At 45.6% G+C, this 20,985-nt stretch overlaps 2 protein-coding genes across 3 annotated transcripts in view; one reads left to right on the forward strand and one right to left on the reverse strand.

The window, feature by feature from the left end:
- The window catches only part of MTOR (mechanistic target of rapamycin kinase), a 119,009-nt gene that overhangs the window by 61,546 nt on the left and 36,478 nt on the right, over positions 1-20,985 (reverse strand). Inside the window, exons 23-28 of the mRNA XM_070474281.1 lie at positions 20,483-20,645; positions 19,309-19,401; positions 18,261-18,407; positions 13,879-14,021; positions 10,827-10,989; positions 10,566-10,711 (exon numbers count right to left, since the gene is read on the reverse strand). Coding sequence (XP_070330382.1) covers positions 10,566-10,711; positions 10,827-10,989; positions 13,879-14,021; positions 18,261-18,407; positions 19,309-19,401; positions 20,483-20,645 — 855 coding nt within the window. The remainder of the gene's footprint in view (positions 1-10,565; positions 10,712-10,826; positions 10,990-13,878; positions 14,022-18,260; positions 18,408-19,308; positions 19,402-20,482; positions 20,646-20,985) is intronic.
- On the forward strand, positions 1,156-13,415 carry ANGPTL7 (angiopoietin like 7). Of its 2 annotated transcripts, none has more exons than XM_070474282.1 (5): positions 1,156-1,984; positions 4,249-4,349; positions 4,929-5,123; positions 5,798-5,996; positions 12,801-13,415. In XM_070474282.1, the coding sequence occupies exons 1-5, from the start codon at positions 1,615-1,617 to the stop codon at positions 13,088-13,090; spliced, it is 1,155 nt and encodes a 384-aa protein (XP_070330383.1). In that variant the 5' UTR covers positions 1,156-1,614; the 3' UTR covers positions 13,091-13,415. The 2 variants fall into 2 exon arrangements, with proteins under 2 accessions (XP_070330383.1, XP_020747813.2); XM_020892154.2 differs by lacking the exon at positions 12,801-13,415 and adding an exon at positions 6,195-7,262 and having other exon boundaries at positions 1,164-1,984.

Genomic DNA, 20,985 nt, shown 5'->3' on the forward strand with positions numbered 1-20,985 from the left:
ACCAACCCTGATCCATCTGATCCACTCCTGCTTTTTGATTTACAGGGAGGAAAAAAAAGTGTCTGGTAACTCCAACTGCCTGAAAAGAAATGACTTTCTGAGAAGCAGAAGCCCTGACTAGAAAAGGGCTCTGGGGGTCACGGCAGGAAGGAAGGCCTGAGGCCAGGCCTCACGTTCGTGTGTGAAGGGGCCACACGGAATAGCCACAGAACACACAAGAACTGTACCTGGAAATGACAAGCATATGTTCCAAAGACAGTTACCATATACAGAGAGAGGGACCTTTGTTTACATTCTCAGTGAAAAGCTCATTTTAAAGATTTAAAATGTGCTGAAAACCCAGTCTTTTTCCCCATTTGTCTTCAAAGGAGGAATTTCCTTTAAATACAGGACATGAAAAATTACAATATCCCTATTTTCAGGGATATAGATCATATATAATGAATCTGGAAACCATATTCCACAGGAAAAGGGAAATGAGACTCCAGACGTGCATTATTAGGCCATGGGGATTCTTTTCTCTACGTTTTAACATACTTTCCAGGTTTAGAACCTGGGCTGCAGCTGGACCTGTTTCTTGCTCTGCCTGAAGACCATGGACATGCGGATGCCCATGCAGGTACTAAGTCCTGTAGGGATCATGCCCTGCATTTTTGCCCCACTGTCATTGCTGACACACCCTAACACTGGCCCACTCTTTATTGAAGGAGAAAGTATGTAAAAAGACAGACAACTGGGTAAACCCTGTGAGTACAAACTACAAAGTCCTTTTTCACTTCCTGAGAACTTTACTTTATCCTCCTATTTCTAAAGATTTTTCTATGTTGGAAATATTCAAATGTGAGATGGCATTAGATCCTAGCCAAAAGAGGGTTTTGTAAAATACTGAATGCTGATCAGAGAAAGGAATAACCAGCCTTGTTAAAAGCACACTCAGAAGGATGCCAAAATAGACTAGAGCCGTGTATGAACAGCATGGATTGCATTAATAGGTCTCCCGGGGTAAGTGGAGAGTCTTATCCCCACTCTCTTTGCCTACCTTGTGCTCACCCCGTGGTTATGTAACCTTTAGAATGGAATCTGGAAATTCTTCTGACCCTGCCCTGCTCACTGATAGAGCTGAGCCAGTGGCTGGCAGGGGCACAATCTAATAGGCAAAACTGGAAACACACAAACTCAGTCCTCTGGTCTCAGCCCAGAGACTGTGCAGGCAGGGAAAGAAAGACGCGCCCCTGTCTCTCCCCTCCCCTCCTCTGGCCTAAGTTTGCACTGACTTCACCCAACAGGCACCTGACCCTCCCAGATGAGCTGGGAGGGGCTAAAGCGCCATGCACGGCCATGGTAGGGGTGGAGGTGCAGCAGCAAACAATATTTAAGATGCTCAGTTTGTTGAGCATTCAGACTTGGGAAGAAAAGCTACGGGCTACCCAACTGAGCTGCACTTTCAGAAACGCGAGTTTTGAGAAAGGCAAAGAAAGCAAGAAGAGAACAGCAAAGTGGTAAGTCCATCACGAGCGAAAGTCTTAGGTTCTAATCTGCCGCAGCTTTGTATACCTCAGCTGGGCACAGCTAGGTTCCCCCGAGGAGAGCCTTCCTCACCCAGGCCCACGGAAGATGCTGAAAAAGACTCTCTCGGCCGTGGCATGGCTCTGCATTTTCCTCGTGGCCTTTGTCAGCCACCCAGTTTGGCCACAGAAGCCCCCTAAGCGCAAGACCCCGGCAGAGCTCACTGCGGCCACCTGCTGTGATGAGGCAAAGGCGCTCCAGGCCCAGATCGCCAACCTGAGCAGCCTGCTGAGCGACCTGGGCAAGAAGCAGGAGAGGGACTGGGTCAGCGTGGTCATGCAGGTGATGGAGCTGGAAAGCAGTGCCAAGAGCATGGAGACGCGGCTCACTGAGGCTGAGAGCAAGTACTCCGAGATGAACAACCAGATCGGCATCATGCAGCTGCAGGCAGCACAGACGGTCACCCAGACCTCAGCAGGTAAGGAGGACGCTGCTCACCACCTCCCCCTCACACAGCTGAGTGCTTCCCGTCTGCAGCCCTGCTCCTAGGTGATGTGGTCAGAATGCTCCCTGGGGTTTCTCGTGGAATTTAGTTTCTTGGGTACGTGCCACCGGCTCTGATTTCTCTTTTGCAAGGTCTTACAAAGTATTTCTTTTGATTTCTAAGACGCTGTAAATTTACCCAGGTCTCTCTTTACTTCTGCAATGTTTCAGCATATTGAAAGTATGAATCGCACATCCTGGAGCACAGAGAGATCAGGTGGTCTGCCCAGAGTCACACAGCCAAGTCTTAGAAACAGAGCTCATGTATCGACGATCAGTCCATTTCCTTGCCCAGAGCTGACCGGCTGTCCCCTTGGTCCCAAGGAAGTAGGAAGGAACACCAAAATCATAACATCTCTAGAAGCAAAGTGTTACCAAAAACAGTTTTCTCGGGTTCCTGGGCTTTAGTGGGCTGGGCAATAATGGAACTTGGCTGTTCTACTGGCCAATCTCACTCTTCTCATAGGCTCAGAATTAAGGTGCACAGACATTGCCCAGGGCATCTAAGGAGTCCTTTGTGTTCAAAAAGGACTGGTTTCTCAAGGTTCCTCAATTCTGCATTTCTATTTTTTTCTTCCCCACAATCTTAAAATTGTCCCCAGTCATACAGGAAAATGCAATGCTGAAATTTGCATTTTTCAGTAGGCCCAAAATAAGATATGTTTACTACTCTTTTCTTTTGCAAAACAATTCTTGGTTTCTAGTTAGCTTGGCTCAGACAGGCCAGGTGAATTTACTGTTTAGACAGAAATTTGGTTTTCTGAAAATATCAGCAAATTATTAGTTGCAAGGAGCAGAGTCTATAGATACGTCATTTCTTACTGACACAAGAACAGAGTAAGTCACTGGTAATCCTTAGTTCAAATGAAGAAAAAGTTTTAACTGGAAATTAAGCCTAAAAATTTTGTGTAAATCACTTTCTCAGTATGTACTTCCTGACCCTCAGCTTGGGATGAGAAAGGTATTTTCAGGCCATTTTTCAGACAAGTGAGTCCTGATTTGGGTCTGGGAGATGAAACAGATACGTAGGTGACCAGGGAAGGCAGAGGAACCTGACCTGTACCACCTCCAAACAGGTCAAGGAGCTTCTTGGGTGTCAAGTGCAGCTCCTTGCCAGGCCTCATCCTCCTATTGCCCAGGCCCTCATTCCTTACTTCCCTTCTCTACTAGCAGGTGTGGGGGCACCTTTACACTCTGTAAGGAGTTAGCCTCTTGGAGAGAGCAGTAACAGGAAGTGAAGAACTCTGATGGTGAAGACAAGGGTCTCCCATTTCCCCTCTGCAAAGCACTCTGCCTCAAACAATTCCCACAGTGGAAGAGTCACTATCTGCCAACTGTGTCCTCTTCTCGAAGGCTGAGTGCAGTGATTACCAAGAAAAGAACTCCCAGACAGAGAGGCAGGGAGCATCTCCTGGCCAGGCAAGGGTTTCTGCTTTCTGATCCTATCTGGAGAGGCTATCCCTTCCACAGTGCTCTATGATATTCAGAACAGGAGACACAATCCATCATAAGGCACTAGCCCCCAGGGCAATTGAGGAAACATTAAAATCAACCCCAGAGAGAAAGCCAGCCTGCCCAAAGCTCTCATTTCCTTGTTTTAATAACAGTGCCAGGGGAAGGCCTGCAGGGGTTCCTTAGACTGTTTGCATTTTCATTTGTCGAGCAGTGTTGGATTAAGGTGGAGAAGATAAAATTATAAATCTCTGCTAATAAGGGACCTGGTAAGCAGTAGCCATTACCTCTGAAAAACAACAAAAGAGAAACAATAAAACCAACCCCTCCGAGATCCTCACGACTTATCTGGGAATAGAGGTTTGCTGTCCCAGAAGTTGAATCCATTAAACAGTAGCATCTGTTAGTGGCCCTCACGCATTGTAACGACCCCAGAATTCATGCCCTAGGACCACAGCAGGATAATTTACTTCAGCACAAACCTTAAGCCTGTTTGTACTGTTGTGTAACTCAGGTGAGGGGCTTTCCTACCTCTCAGCCCTATCACCAGTGAGGCCAACGCACGCCTATTTCAGACCTCCTGATATCCATGTCTCCCAAGTCTGGACGCTGCACAGGAATGAACACTCCTATGAATTTCATGGTAGAAGGAAGTCTCCCTTTTAAACTTTCAGTGTAGATGTAGCAGGGGTGCGGCCAGCCCTGGAACCTGGGCCTGGACGCTCACCCTGTGGCTCACTCCTGCAGATGCCATCTATGACTGCTCATCCCTCTACCAGAAGAACTACCGCATCTCTGGAGTATATAAGCTTCCTCCCGACGACTTCCTGGGCAGCCCTGAGCTGGAGGTGAGGCCATCACAGCCCACTGCCTGGATTCTGTCATCTCTTTTCTACCCACTCAAAGGCTGGGGACAGCAGGGCTAGTCAGTCTAAAGAGTGGGAAACTCAAGACAGGGATGCAAGCACACCAAATACTAGACAGCGATCTAAACACTCCATTTACAGGGGGAAAAAGTCCAGGCATCTGTTCGGCTCCTTCATATCACTACCACCTAAACACTAATCCTTCTGATGTGCTCAGATCACGTTCTCACCAAAACCTACGTGCTGCGAAGTCTTGCCACGGCCCATGGCAGTTGCTCTTTAGAGGAGAAAACAGAGAACATGTAGGAAGCATGTCAGAGGATCTGGATGCTTTCCCTTCAAAGTCTACATGCACTTGCTCTCATCCTCAATTTTGATTGTTCTCAGCAAACCACCAACCTGCCCAGCTTGCCAATACTGGGGAGAATTACTACCTAGTGAGCCACTGGCTATGGAATGGCATATGTCCATCAACTGGGGGCAAGAGAAGGTGAGAAGCCATGCTCAGGCTCATGCTGCCTGTCTTGGCGGGTCCTGACCAGGGCGTCCCCTCCGTTCCAGGTGTTCTGTGACATGGAGACTTCAGGTGGCGGCTGGACCATCATTCAGAGACGGAAGAGTGGCCTCGTCTCCTTCTACCGGGACTGGAAGCAGTACAAGCAGGGCTTTGGCAGCATCCGTGGGGACTTCTGGCTGGGGAATGACCACATCCACCGGCTCTCCAGGCGGCCCACTCGGCTGCGCGTGGAGATGCAGGTGAGCACGAGGCACGGTCCCCAGGACCGGACCAGGGCTGCCATGCCCAACTCTGCACAACTCCAGGGGTGTCATTCCTACTCCTTTCCACCGTCAGCTGGGATACTTGCTATGGTGGTTTTCCTGCGGGTTGCAGTACAGTTGAGGGAGAATAAGTTTTTTTTTTAAACTCCTGTATTTTTCACAGAAATGAGGCTGCAGGTACAGGAGAGGCCAGACTCAGGCCAGAGCACAGGAATCCAACAGTCAGCTGGGCTCAAACACTGGTCCCTGCCCTGGCCTGGGGTATGAGGACCTCTGCAAGCAAACCTTATTGGTGTCAGTTGGTGATCTTCCTTAAAGGCCCTGAAGCGTCACTAGTTACTCTTATGACACCTCAGAGTAGGATACAGCAAAACTCAGGTCTACACTTCAGAGAGAGAGGAAGAGAGAATGAAGGGGAAGAGAAAGAAAGACTAATCAAGCCGTACGGGGACTCAGGAGGGAAGTCTGATCTAGGACTCTTGCTGTCTGATTCCCAGGTTAGCGTGTTAAACCAGAGACAGACAAGTAAAGTCTTGCTACATTCCCTGCAGTAAGAAGACGGATGGCTGTAGCTGGAGACAGAGAAGAGGGGCAGGGTGGTATGACAGGAGGCCCTGCCAGTTTTTCTAAGGCTCTGCCTCCCCTGACAGGACTGGGAGGGCAACACGCGCTACGCCGAGTACAGCCACTTTGTTCTGGGCAACGAACTCAACAGTTACCGCCTCTTCCTGGGGAACTACAGTGGTGACGTGGGGAATGACGCCCTCATCTATCACAACAACACAGCCTTCAGCACCAAGGACAAGGACAACGACAACTGCTTGGACAAGTGCGCCCAGCTCCGCAAAGGTGAGAGCCGGGGTCTGGAGGGGGGAGTTCAGAGGCAGGGCCACAGTCCCGCTGGACTGAGTGGATTTTCAGCTGCACAGTCAGTTTTCTGGCTTTGTACTCCTTTGTGACGCTGACCCTAATGGCTTCAGGACATCCCTGCTGCCCAGGGTGTCAGTGGTCTCTGAGGACACTGGAGCAGACTGTTTCCCGTCGCAGGTGGATACTGGTACAACTGCTGCACAGACTCCAACCTCAATGGCGTCTACTACCGCCTTGGGGAGCACAACAAGCACCTGGATGGCATCACCTGGTACGGCTGGCACGGCTCCAGCTACTCCCTCAAACGAGTGGAGATGAAAATCCGCCCGGAAGACTTCCAGCCATAAAAAGGGGACTGTTCTGGAGGAGGACTGGAGAAACCGGAGGCTGGGAAAAGGGCAGAGGAGAGGGAGGGAGTCTAGAAAGGGGAGGGATGGGAAGTGGCCCATCATCTTCAAGGAGAGGGAGAGTTTCTTAGGAGGACAAGACTCTGTGCTGAGGATGTTAAAGATAGGGGGAGGAAGTATTTAAACGCAACAGGTCCAGACACACACTTCTCAGGGGGCTGGCCTGAGGGGGTTCCCTGCCTGTCCTGACATAGCAGCAGCTTCTTTTTTCCACACAATTTTTCTGTGGAGGAAAAATAATTGTGAGTTCATTTTAGCCATTTGCCCTGAGGCCGAAGCGATGTGAGGGTAGAAAATGAACTGCATTACTTTGACTTTCTTGGGTGTTAGAGAAAGGAGTGAAGTGGGTGGTTGGGGGTGAGCGGCTTCCATTTTTAAACCCAATGAAATTACCTTCGGTCTACACACTTTTTTTTTTTTTAAAGACAAAAACTGTTCGGCTGGAGGTGAATGGACCCAGGCTGGAATTGACCGGAGGAGGCTCCAGGGTTTTGGGCCCTGCACTGGTCTTTGAGCACCTCCCCTGCTCAGCCTTGATCAGGTGCAGCCCTGAGAGGCAGGGAGTAAGCCCAGTGGTGGCAGGAGCTCAACGGGAGGGGAAGATAAGTCCCCGAGGATGCTCGCACAAAACTGACTTAAAATTTTCTCAGTCAATACAGATACATCTATTTTTATTTACTTTATGAGAAAAGGGATCAAAAAGCTTCCTCTTTTATCTCATCTATTAAAAAATGGCCGAAACAGGAAGGTATATGGCACCATGGTTAATAAATAATTCATGCTGCATATAAATAAGCATTTTGCTTTGTAAAAATAAAATACTGTAGTTTGTTTTCAATGTTCAGTTTTTTTCTTCCTTCTACAATACATTCTTTTAAATCGTGTTCCTTTTAAAATGGTTACTATTACCACTGAGGGCATGATGAAAAGTTTTAAGTGAAAAATCAGAGTGAGCCATGAGAAAGAGACTCTGGGTGTGCTGCAGTCTTCAGGGAAACCCAGGGAGGAGCAGGAAGCCGAAGTCAGAAAATCAAGGGAGAAAAAGGGCAGCAGGAGCTGCACGAGGTCAGACTCTGGTCTAACGCCCTGGCCCCCACAGAGGCCAGGGCCACTGCCTGGCTTCAAAATATTCTGCAAAGCAACACTCCTACTTTCTACTTGAGCAAACTTATATACACAGAGGGAAAAAAATATCTTTAGTCTTAACAGATGTCAAATAATTTTGACCTTCAGGAAGTAATTTTTCTTTCCCAAAAAGAACCATTCTCTTGAACCAGTCAGGGTAAGGTAAGCATAATTCTCTAACTCACTATTTTCTAATGTACCTAGGGTCCTTTGATTGTTGGGAACCCACTTGACCTTAAAACCAAGATCATCAGGATTTTCAAAGAGGTAAAGTGAGTAGAGAATAAGTATACTGAAGCAGGGCTTCCCATGGGACAGGCAGTCAGAAAGAAACTTCCTGAAGCAGGCAAGGGATCTGAGATACTCAGAAGTGGGCAGAGTACTGCTTGGAGAGAGGAGAAAACGATTAAGAGATGAAGAGAAGGAAGAGTACAAGATGCTTGGGGCAGAAGTAGCTAATAATTCTCTCTCATGAACTATATACCCCACAACTAAAGAAAACGGAAGCTCTAGGCAACAAGAACTAAAATAAGTAAGTGGGACTACCTCAAACTAAAAAGCTTCTGCACAGCAAGAGAAGCAATCAAAAAACTGAAAAGACAATCTACAGAACAGGAGAAAAATATCTGTAAACCATAATACTTGGGTTAATGTTTAAAATATATAGAGAACTTACATGACTGAATAGCAAAAAAGCAAATAATCCAGTTTAAAAATGGGCAAAGGACCTAAACAGTTCATTTTTCTAAAGAAGACGTCCAAATGGCCAGTGGGTACATGACCAGGTGCTCAGTGTCACTAATCACCAGGGAAAGGCAAAGCATAACCACAGTGAGATACCAACTCACATCTGGGAGGACGATGATTATTAGAAAGACAAAAGATAGTAAGTGCTGGCAAGGAACTGGAGAAAAGGGAACCGTTTGTGGGAGTGTAAATTGGAATAACCACTATACCAGTCTGGCAGTTTCTCAAGAAACTGAAAACAGAACTACCATGTGATCCAGCAATTTTTCACTTCTGGGTTCATATTCAAAGGAAACAAAATCACTATCTTGAAGAGACATCTGCACTCCCATGTTCACTGCAGTATTATCCACAATAGCGAAGATAGAAACAACCCAAAATGTACTTCAGGCTTTCCTAGTGGCTCAGTGGTAAAGAATCCACCTGTCAGTGCAGGAGACATGGGTTCAATTCCTGATCCACGAAGATCACACATGCCACAGAGCAACAAAGCCCACGTATCAGGACTATTGAGCCAGTGCTCTAGAGCCTGGGAGCCCCAACTACTGAAGCCCGTGCGCCCTAGAGCCTGAGCTCTGCAACAAGAGCAACCACTGCAATGAGAAGTCTGCACACTGCCATGCAGATCAGCCCCAGCTTGCCACAACTAGAGAAAAGCCGGCACAGCAACAAAGACCCAGCACAGCCAAAAACAAATAAATACATAGCACGTGTGTGTGTAAATATATACACACATATATAATATGTACTATTATTCAGCCACAAAGAAAGAAATTCTTCCATTTGTGACAACATGGATGAATCTGGAGGGTATTAAGCTAAGTAAAATAAGACAGAGAAAGACAAATGACATGTAGTATCACACATGCAAAATCATGTTTTTAAAAGTGATTTCATAAAAATAGAGACTAGAATGGTTGTTGTCAGGGGACAGGAGAATTGGGGAAATGTGAAGATATAGGTCAAAGGGCACAAACTTTCAAGACGAGTAAGTTTTTAGGATCTAATGCACTATAACTAACAAAATAGTTTTGTATATCTGAAATCTGCTGAGAGTAGATCTTAAGCATTCTCACCACACATAAAGAAATCAGCCATGTGAGGTGGTTATGTTGATCTTAGTAATCATTCTATAATGCATATCAAATCATTATGGTATACATTTAAATATATACAATTATATTTGTCAATCATTCCTCAAGAAAGTTGGGGGGGACAAAGTACCTATATTAATCAAAATCTATAGTTCTTGAAATTGACTCATATTTATATAGATGTGAAACTGAATAACTGAAATAAAAACCTTTTTGTGGCAAAGTTAATGTCAAATCAGCATTCTCTCCAAGTCCAATTTATTTGGCCAAAAACACACTTCTATCTTTTTGGTCACTTTGTAAAGCACCCAAAGGAACAGAGTTTAGCATCTACTCAAAAGCAGAGCTAGCAGAGAACTTGGTTATTTGATTATCCTTTCAAATGAAGGGAGCGCCACTCACAGCAGGCTGTTTCAGCCACAGTGGAGGTCCTGATTAGCTGCATGAGTTTTCCTAAACTATTTGTAGTGAAATAATCTACCATGTTAGCATTTACATGAAGATAATTAGATCTTGGAGTTAATATTCTCCGATAATCATTAGGGGAAGTAAACAATTCTCTAGGAGCTGTGGAGCTAACATTTAAGGCTGCTTGTAATTTCATAACAGTGAAAAATTTATTAAACAACCTATTTTTTCCATACCCAGAAGATTCAAAACCTTATGAAGAGAACATAAGCAAATGAGAGGAAAAAAAACCACTGGACTTCAGACATGGCTCTGCCTTTTACGTTTATAGCACTCCACGGAGGAAGGCTCAGGTACCAACATATTTAGTCAATGAAACCCTAGCCTGCCTGTGGGTTGTCTCTGAGGCACAGAAATCAGCTCCTACTCAAAAGTCAGAGAGCGCGGTCTAACCCAGACATAAAATCTATCTTACCTAGGCTGCTCTGGCCACAGAACTGCTTTAGGCTGATTTCATCAGGACAAGTAAGCAGAGGTTGGAAAAGAACAGAAGCCCAGGTGTTAAGGGTCAACAGAAGTGACAATTCTGGCTAGAGTACCAGGAAAGGTCACCTGCAACCACAACTCATTTACACATGTGGCCAGACCCGACGGCAGATTTGACAGAGCAGAGGTCTCCAAGGGCCTCCAGGGAACTGGCACCAGGCAGTGAGAGAAGAGAGGTCATGTGAGATGCAGGCATCAAATAGAAAGGGTTTATGGCCTACCTGATGAGAGACTCGAGAATGGCAGGGGTGGGACCTTTCTGGAACTCCAGTTCTTTGTAGTGCAGTGCTTTGGCATATGCTCGGCACTTGGCAGCCCTCTCGCCCAGCAGGACAATGCCATTGTCATCTCTCAATGGCAGGGGGCCCTGGAGGAGAGCAGAACCCCACAGCATAGGAAACAAATGGCAGACAGGGCACAGGCAAGAGTGGGCTGTGTGGTGCCTCTCCTTCTCCCACCAGCTGGTTCCTTGACAGGCTCACCTTGTCACTGTGTTCCATGAATTCAGCCAAATTTAAGAGGGTTTGCGTGACTTCTGCGATGTCCTGGGAGGTGAGGGCCAACTCGATGCTTCTGATGAGCTCATCCTGCTGGTCCTCATTCAGCTCAGACCAGCAGGACACAAAAGCAGCATTGAAGAGATCCCTGAAGGCAGAGAGGAGTGGAGACAAATGTTGGAAATGCTCCTCCTGCCTCTGACTGGTGCCACAAAGCCACAACTTATCAAGCTACTCCTGGCACTGATAATGGTTGTACAGGCCAAGGCAGTCCAACAGAACTTGCTGGAAATGGTCTCTATCTTCCCCACCCAATATGGCAGCCACTGGTCAATGAGCACTTGAACAGTGATAAGTGTGACTAAGGAACTGAATTCTAAGTTTTAGTTATTTTTAATTAACCTAAACTGAAATAAGCACATGTGGCTAGTGACTGTTCAGTTTTTCAGTACAGATCCAGGGAAAACTGTGGGGGTGGGATGGAGTGGGGAGAAAGAAGAGCAGAACAAAATGACTTGTCTCCACAGTGTCTGCATCACTCTTCTTCATTGTAGAGGACAAACAGAAAGGGACTTTTAACTTAGAAGTTGACTAACAGATTCAGTTAACATTCATCTTCAAACGATTCTTGGGATGTTTCTTCTCAGGCAATGGCCAAACTAAGATCATAAGTGGTAAAGGCAGCATCTGCTATTGCTTTTCAAAACATAAGCAGAACCCTTAGTTGGGTGGTCATAAACAAAGTGACAACAGAGCTTAAGAAACTAGAAGCATTAGAAAACAGAACCCAAATCCGTTAAGTCTTAAAACATTCCCTAAGCCAAACCTCTAACAGCTGGGGCCTTGGGAAGACCTGGGAACAGAGGTACCATTCCCAGGATCACGACGACGATTTAAGATCACTACAGCACCACTCGGGTGGACATGTTTGCTACCCGACATCTGGACTTCAATCTTACCCTCTCTTTTTTGGCGAATGTGTGGAGAGGGAGTTGGAAACTACAGGATATGCCTGTATAATGTATGGGCTTAAGCACCTGATGCCTATACATCTATTTTTATTTACATACTTAAAAGGTTAGGTCAGTTTGATATATACATAATTTTGGAATCTAATGAAAGAAAACAAAATCTGAAATTCATACAGTAACATCAAGACCAAAAGAAGTCCTGTGTACATTAAGAAGTAAGCTTTCTGATCTAGGTCCAAGGCTACGATGGCTCCTAAACAAACATACTTGGCATTAAGGGGATAGACACATATGTGTATATTTATCACAAACCTCTTTTAGATTGAGGATGTGCTCAAAAAGGACTTGGAGCAGACGAGAGGAAACACTATTTCTGCATGTTATGGAAATAGAGAATGTGAAATCTGCACACAGAGACACTGTTCAAACAGAGACTCCTTAAGAACAATTTTTTTTAAGCATTAAAAAATATTTGAAAGAAATCAGATGAACCAAATCATGGCATCCAAGTAGCTGTCTCAGGGACCATCTCTATTCCTGCGAAATACACTCCAAAGAGCAAACCAGTCGTGATGATGAAAGTGAAATGGAATACTTCACTTTTTTGGTCCCTGCTAATGAAAAGATTGCTAATGAAATCATGCTTCACTATAAATAAGCACTGTCCATTGTAGAAAAACTTAGAAAATAAGGAAAAAAAAAAAAGAATTGCTCCTTAAAACCTCCTAGAGATAATCACTGTATTACTTTATAATCTTTTTCCTATGTACACATATTTTTAATAGTTGAAATCCCACATTTGCACCACTTTGTATTCCATTTTATTCATTTACATTATACCATAAATCTTCTATATGTGTTATAACTTTCTATAAACCAAATTTTCAATAACTAAGATTCATTGTGTAAGGTTTATAGTATTTTTAAGGTAAATTCTATTTTCCAAAGATGGCTGCAGCACTAGCTCCTATTCCACACGTTCTTCTAGGATCTTTCCTGCTGCTGCTGCTGCTAAGTCACTTCAGTCGTGTCCGACTCTGTGCAACCCCATCGACAGCAGCCCACCAGGCCCCTCTGTCCCCGGGATTCTCCAGGCAAGTATACTGGAGTGGGTTGCCATTTCCTTCTCCAATGCACGCAGGTATGCTAAGTTACTTCAGTCGTGTCCAACTCTGTGCGACCCCACGGACAGCAGCCGACCAGGCTCCTCTGTCCACAGGATTCTCCAGGCAAGGATACTGGAGTGGGTTGCCATTTCCTTCTTCCACTCCCCTATAAAAAAGTGGCATCCACGTCTCCTCTCCTTGAGCCTGAGTGGGTCTTTGTGACTTCTTTTGACAACAGAATGGGGCAGAAGTGACACTTCATGACCCCCAAGGCAGGTTGTACAAGCACCATGCACTTCTGTGTCAGTCCCTTGCAGACACCTACTCCTGAATTAAGACAGTGAGGAAGCCCGGGCAACCCATGGAGCAGTCCACATTGAGAGGAACCAAGGCCCCGTCCAGGGCAGAACCTTTGGCCAACTGTCAGCCCCAACTTGGCAGATGTATGAATTCACCATCTTGGAAGTTGACCTTCTAGCCCCAGGACTAATACCCCTGCTGACAATGGGTGGACCAGAGACAAACTGTTCCCACAAGTCCTGCCCAAACTGCAGATTTGTGAGTAGAATAAATAATTTTAGATGACTATTGTTTTAGACCACTAAGACTTGGGGACTTATGATGCAGTCACGTGTTAACTGGAACATCACTATTATTGGAAACATGTTATATTAAACTATTACACAGCTGTTTTCAGAGTTATAAATGACTTTGTAATTAAAATTTTGGACCTAAATCTACTAATCAAAGGTCTATTAGCAAGGTTAAGATGGATCCTCTTCCTATAATAAGAGCTTGTTCAATTTGCCTTTTTATTTTTTACCACAGAAGTTAACAAGATTAAAAATACCTTTTTACTCTTACTGCTAATAGAAACTAATCCTTATATATTGTTTCTACAGGCTGGTCCTCTAGATCACAACGTGAAGCTGGGAAGGAGGGAGCCCTGACACACCGCACCTGGCCATCGGGTTGTAGGCCTGTGCCAGGGCCCAGCAGGAGCGCAGGGAGGGTGACGAGGAGTCCTTCAGCAGCTCCAGGCTCAGCCGCCGCAGCCACTCCAACCAGTCGTCTTTGGAGACCCTTCTGGCAGCTCCCCAGGCCTATACACCACAGGCGACAAAGGGAAACTGTCAGCTGTGAGGGCCTACTGTAAGGAGCCCTCGCTTATCCAAAGATTATCCCTCTTCTTAGGTTTATACAATTATACCTCTCACGACAAAACTCCCTGAGTACAAATACGAAACAGTAATATCCAATTAAAGTCATAAAACAAAAGCAGCAACCTCTGGAATATAACACAATACAGAGAACGCCTGTTTTACAACTCATCTGCGCTCGACTGTCCGCCAGGCAGAGAGCTCCACAGCCCCAGTGGATGGGGACCGTCACACTCAGAATGGCCTCCAGCAGTGTGGGAAGGGCCCAGGGCACCCTGCAGTGGGACACTGGCTCATCTGACAGTGCAGTCACACAGGGAGAGGGGAAAAGCTCAGATCTGCACCATTATCAATAGTGTGACAAAGCCCAGAGGACACAGCACTATGTTGGAATGAGACAAAAGGAGCTGAACAGGTAGAACTTTTGCAGTTAATCCCCTTCAATTTTCCTCAAAACTCTGAGCTCTCCTGGCACCAAGAGTTACTAGCAGGGGCAGCTTAGGGAGGTGGATGGAAAGACTCAGGCCCTGGGGCTGGGTAATAAAGGGTACTGGCCAGCAGCCACACTCTGTGGAGCTCGGCAACTTGAATTCAAATTCCAGTTATGTAATGTATTGGGTGCCTGGTCTTGGGCAAGTTACTTTTCTGTGCCTCAGTTTCCTCCTCTGTAAAGTGTGGATAACAGTCCCCACCTCAGAGGGTGTTTTAAGGATTAACTAAGTTAATACGTGTAACGGACTTTGCACAGCACTTAGCACAAGTTAGTGCTCTATGTGTGAGTGCCTGCTACTCTGAAGTCAGAAACACCTGGCTGGACCCCTGACCCTGCCATTCAGCTGCTGAAGAAACTCTGGGAAAACTACTTGTATGTGGCATCTGAGTCTTCAGTCTTCCTCATCCAGGAAAAATGCATCTAAAGGGTCTAGCTGGAATAATGAGCAAAACATTCTTGCTCTTATTATCAAAATGACTTCTCTCTGAATTGGCCTAGCCCTAACTACCAAATCTCTAACTTCTAAAATATATTCTTAAAAGATTTTTTTGGCAGAACAGACAGGTTGATCCTCCCTAAACGAAGGGAGGATCAGATAAGTTAGAGCAGAAGTTCTCAAGGGAAGTCATCCAGGGAGTGAAAGAGACCTGTGTGTGCTACATCACCTGACCACCAATGACCCAACCCATCACCTCCCTGGGATGAAACAGAAGTCTGCTGTAGCTTTTGATGAGTTACCAATAAGTGACAGTACATAAACTATTACTGTACATTAAAAACTGAAGTAGAGATACTGTAAAAGACAGCTTAAAAATTTATGTGGATTCTCACTGACACAATGAGAATTCCTGAACTAGAAAGAAGAGTGACACTAGATGCCAAAGACTTTTAGACCTTATTCTGTGGAATGAAATGCGAACATCAAGTCCTTTTCAATTCACAGATTGCTGGTTTCCAGCCTACACAGTGAGTCTCTGCATAGCAGCACTATATTATAAGGTACTTAAAAGTCAGTCGTATACACTGAAGTAGTACTAACATCTTTTGCCCTCTAAAGATGTGAGGTTGAGTTTGGGTGAGGCGAAGACAATGCAGCACAGTGGTTGAGAGACTGGTCTCTGGAGTCATACCTGGATCATATCCTTGGCTCCACCATCTACTGGCTGACATCGGGTAAATTTCTTAACCTTTCAGTGTCTCAATGTCCACATCATAAGAGAGGGATGGTAATGATAGCACTGAACTCACATGGTTACTGTGAAGATTAAATTAATCAACACATATAAAGTGCTCACAACAGTGCCTGACACATGGGAAGTGCTCAACAAATGCAGACGGTGGTTATTGTGATCATTAACATTGGTACCATTTGATAAATGGTAGCAAATAGCTCTCCAAAAATTTTGGCTTAGTGAACAACTGCACAATCTATCAAACAGGATATGTGCCTCACAATGGCCTTTCCCCACTGCTTTGTAATTTAAAACATAATCAACTCTCAATTCTCTGGGTTTTACAGCAACTGTTGAAACTCCAGTCAGTTTCCTCTCATCATCCACCCTCTGCTGACTGCCTCATCTGGTAACACTGTTGCACGCTGATGGAACGCCAGCTTATTTATTTAGAAGGGAAGCCCGAATCAATTACCATAAGATAGGGAAGCAGCTGAAAATCTTGGAGGCAGGCTAGAGGTATGTATAAATGGTTTTTATGTTTTCTGTACTATGTAAATTCTCTTTTAGCATAGCCAATAGAAGGGTGACTGAGGTGGCAAATTATTATTTTGAAAGCTGGTTAAAACTGACAAATATACTAATCCCTAGTTAACATCACATGAATATGTACAAGCACAATTTACTTTTAGATGAAATGAATCTCAGCATTAGCTGTGGAGAACTTTGTTTAGAGTTTTTGAACTTGACCTATTCTTTCAGGTGAAACAAACTAAGATAGCTTCTTTTTCCTTTGGCAAAGGTTATGCTTACTTTTTCCAAATCCTCGGTAAAAAGCAAAACTTCCTGGAAGCAAACTAGACCACTGGGGTATTTCCTAAAGAAAAGAAAACAAAGCCCTAAAGCAGGGTGGACAGCTGCCTGGCTGGAAGGACATTCTGCACCAAGGCAGGTTGAAAATATCTGGGTGGAAACATGCATCTGGCCTCCTTGTCCAGCCCCTCCCTCAAGGGTGAGGTGTTAGCATGGTGGCCTCAGCAACCACTTGGGAACGCCAGGTGTTGATGATCTTTCTCCTCCTGAGGTCTGGGACTAGCAGTTACAAAACACACACAGGAGAGCAACATCACTCCCGATCCAGGGGTATTTTACCACTTTCATCTTAAATCATCATACTTTTCTCAGCAGTGGTTACTTTGCAGCTGCCTATGTGAGTAAAGGCTGATGTCAGGAATAAAGGCCAGTGTTCAAAAGCTGTGTGTGAGCACATGCACACAGGTCTGTGTGCAAATCGTTATGGGCTTGGCCAAGAGACCAAGTCAGCTGGGACCAGCTCTGGCCAGTTCTTTACCTCTATCTGCTGCTACACAGAAGTGCAGCTGCCTTGGCTCAACTGGTAATAAAGGAAAGAAAACTACGTTGAAATCCAAACTGGGAGCTGCTTTCAGTAGCCAGAAGTACTAAAGACTGATGCAAAATGTGGAAAATAAGCAACCTGAAATTTATTTAAAAGTCAGTGAAATATATGATTATGCTGTTTAGATCCATCAGAGATGCTTTGAAACTGCCTATTTGTAAGTGGATCGCTGGTAGCATACGTGATGAGAAGCTGGTTTTAGCCCAGGCTTTGGTCAGCACAGAGAATCCAGTACTAACCTGCATAGATCTAAACCCCTGCTACTCAAAGTGTGGTCCCATGGACCACTGACATCAGCCATTACCTGGGAGCTTGTTAGAAATGGAGATTATCAAGGCCTGAGCTTGAGCCTGAATCAGAACAAGCATTTTAACAAGTCCCCCAGCATGTGGTTAAGCCCAATGAGTCTGAGAAGTTTGTGAAGGACTGCTTTAAAGAGGCTGCATCAGTCTCAGTGCTAACTACAAGGCTGACTGGCTGTGTTCTATTCATGTAAAAAAAGGGAATGCAAACTGCAACAAATTCTACTGGGTTTCCCTGGTGGCTCAGTGGTAAAGAATCCACCTGCCAATGCAGGAAACACAGGTTTGATCCCCAATCCGAAAAGATCCCATGTGCTGTGGAGCAACTAAGCCCATGCACCACAACTATGGAGCCTATGCTTTAGAACTCAAGAGCTGCACTACTGAGCTCACATGCCCTACAGCCCGTGTTCCACAACAGGAGAAGCCACTGCAATGAGAAGACTATGACCCACAACTAGAGAGGAGCACCTAGAGAAAAGCCCACACAGTAACAAAGACCAGCACAGCCAAAAATAAAATAATTAAATACAATTATTAAAAAAAATAAGTTCCACTGTCAAAGCTCCAAGGGAACATAAAAGGACATCTTGTTCTTTACTTTCCTTATATTAAAAAACTGTATAATTCAGATACTTGGAGAGAGACAAAATAACCTAAGTTCATGGTATCTAGATTTTCAGAAAAATGCCTGGATTTGGTTATTTTAGGCAGAAGATGGCAATAACTGAAAGTTTTGAACAAGTGACAAGAGCAGGGCTCTCCTTTCCAAGTCCCCCCAGGACACAATGGACTTGCCTTTTGGAGGTTGATGGTGCTGACGTGCAGTTTCTTCATGGGCCCCGTTTCCACTGGTCCACTGGCTAAGGCATCACCTTGGCCACTCCTCAGCATTCGATGCTGGTAAATCAGCGGGTCTTCCTCCTCATCAGCCAGGGTATACCCCTGCAACCAGAGTTTACAGAACACCTGCGACTCCAAGAGCTGCTCCAGGTTAGAAAACACCCTTAAACCTCAGGCGGGTCCCACCTTTTGGAAGAGCCAGGATTTAGGTACGATTCCAGGAACAGACATAATGAATCATGAATGGGCTGTATTCTGCACTGAGACCAGCCTGCGTTGGTCAGTCCTGGCTGCTGACAAGCACTGACTTAGGAGTGTGAGCATGCAACTGGCATGTGGGCAATAAATATGATGAAGAGCTGGGGCAGCAAGGAGCTGCTTGCTGCCTGTTTTTGTCAGGCCTAAGGGCTAAGGCTGGTTTCTACACTTTTTTAATGACTGAAAAAATAACTGAAAGATTGATATTCTGCAACACATGAAAATTATTACAGAATCATATTTTGGTGTTCATGAATAGTTTTACTGGAATGCAACCTGGCTCATGTGCTTATGTATGCCTATGGCTGCTTCCAGGTGGCTGTGGCAGAGCTAAGTAGTTTCATCAGAGACCATCGAGCCTGCAAAGTTGAAAAAATGCACTATCTTGACAAAAGCTTGCCAATCCCTAGTTCAGAGCTAAAGGGCTTCCCCAGTGGCTCAGAGGTAAAGAATCTGCCCACAATGCAGGAGCCTCAGGAGACTTGGGTTCGATCCTTGGGTCAGGAAGATACCCTGGAGGAGGGCGTGGTAACCCACTCCAGTGTTCTTGCCTGGAGAATCCCATGGACAGAGGTGCCTGGTGGGTTACAGTCCATAGGGTTGCAAACAGTTGGACACAACTGAACCGACTTAACTCAGCATAGCACAGTACAGAGCTAAAAAGCTATATATACTCCCATTGCTAAGAAAACCAGTTAAGAAAGACGACGAGGAGGCTTGAGAGTAGAAACGAAGCACAGCTCACCTTGACAATCCTGCAGATGAGGACATCATAGCGCTGATGGTTAATTCGGTGTCTCACCAGAACTTTGTTCACCATTGGAATGAAAATTTGGTACTGCAAGAGGAGAGCAAACAGATCAGAAATCATTACTTTGGAGAGTGGGAAAGAGAGAAAAGATTATTAGCACTGCCTCATTACAGCTATTACTTTGGGGTTTGGGACGAGCTCTGTGGTTGCAGGAGAATCACTTTCTGGCCCCTGGGCTATGATCCTCACGCCCACCATCTTCCATCTGGGTCACTGCAACCGGTTTTTACTGTAATGGCCTCTCTGCTTCCACTCTTGGCCCAGTCTATTCTTCCACACAGCACTAAGAGCCATCATTTAAAAATGTTAGGTCAGATCATAGCATTCCTGTGCTCAATCTCTCCAAAGACTTTCAGTGTTGCTCAGAGTAAAAGCCAAAGTACTTATAATGGCCTGTAACAATGATGTACAAATTCTAGTGGGCATCAGAATCACCTGGAAGGCATATGAAACCAGAGACTGCTGTGCTCACAGTCAGAGCTCTGGCTTGGCAGGTCCTCGGGGACCTGCAGCTCTAATGGCACTCAGCTGTGTAGATACTGATGCTGCCTGTCAGGGAATCACATTCTGAGAACCACTGGTCACAATACGTAGCTTCCAGTGGGCCCATCGCCAGCCCGGCCCTCACAAGGGTCTCCATGACCTTTCTAAGCCCTTTCCCCTGCTCCCCCACTGAAGTCACTACTCTCCGGCTGTCCCCTCCCTTCAGGTTCTGCCTTCTGGAACCTGTGCCTTTGCTCTTCCTTGTGCCTGCAGCCAGCTCCCTGGGCCTGGGCCTTTCCGTTACTTAGGTCTCTACTGAAATATCACCTCATCAGAGTGGTCTTCCTCACCTCCTCCCAGCGTCTCTCCCCACCTGTCACCCTCACGAGATAAGTGATGTCTCAGAGCTTTGCTTCACTGGAATATGAGCTCTGTGGGACATCATTCTGTTCACTGCATCGTCTCCAGAACAGCACTCAGCCCACAGAGGTGGCTCAATAAACACTTGCTGAATGAAGGGGAAAAGGGCATAAATGATTCCCCTCTTTCTGCCAGTGGTTGAGGCCTATAGACTGACAAGTGGAGGAGTTCACTAAGGCACAAGGGCATGTGTGTCCCACCTCACCTTCTTTCCCAGCTGAAAGACGAGTGAAGACAATGTGTCCATGGCTGTGGAACGGAGTTCTGGGCTCTGGTCCAGTGTGCGCACAATCGGATGAATGATCCGAGAGGCATAGTCCGTGAAATCCAAAGACTCCGTCAGACGGTCCACAGTCTCTAGCGCAGCCCTACAACAATCGCTGAGATACAGTATCTGCTGACACACAGCCCAGAGTAAGAGAAACAACTGAGGGCTACCCTAACAATCGGCACCTAATGGGAAGGAACGGCTTCTGACGTTATTTTGGGTGCACAGAGCCAACACACTCTGCAGTGGGATGGGGACAGTTAAGATTTCCATAAGCCTGGTACACTTCTGGACTAACTAATGGCAGTACATTTCTGGACTAACTTAAAATGACAACAAAAAAATGACAACAAAAAAGAAAGATGGCCCGGGGACTTAGGAAAAGGACATTTTCAACAAGACATTTTAACAGTTAATTAGCTTGATGACTATTAGTCCTA

This window comes from Odocoileus virginianus, chromosome 11 (assembly GCF_023699985.2).
Source record: "Odocoileus virginianus isolate 20LAN1187 ecotype Illinois chromosome 11, Ovbor_1.2, whole genome shotgun sequence".
Classification (NCBI taxonomy): Eukaryota; Metazoa; Chordata; class Mammalia; order Artiodactyla; family Cervidae; genus Odocoileus; species Odocoileus virginianus.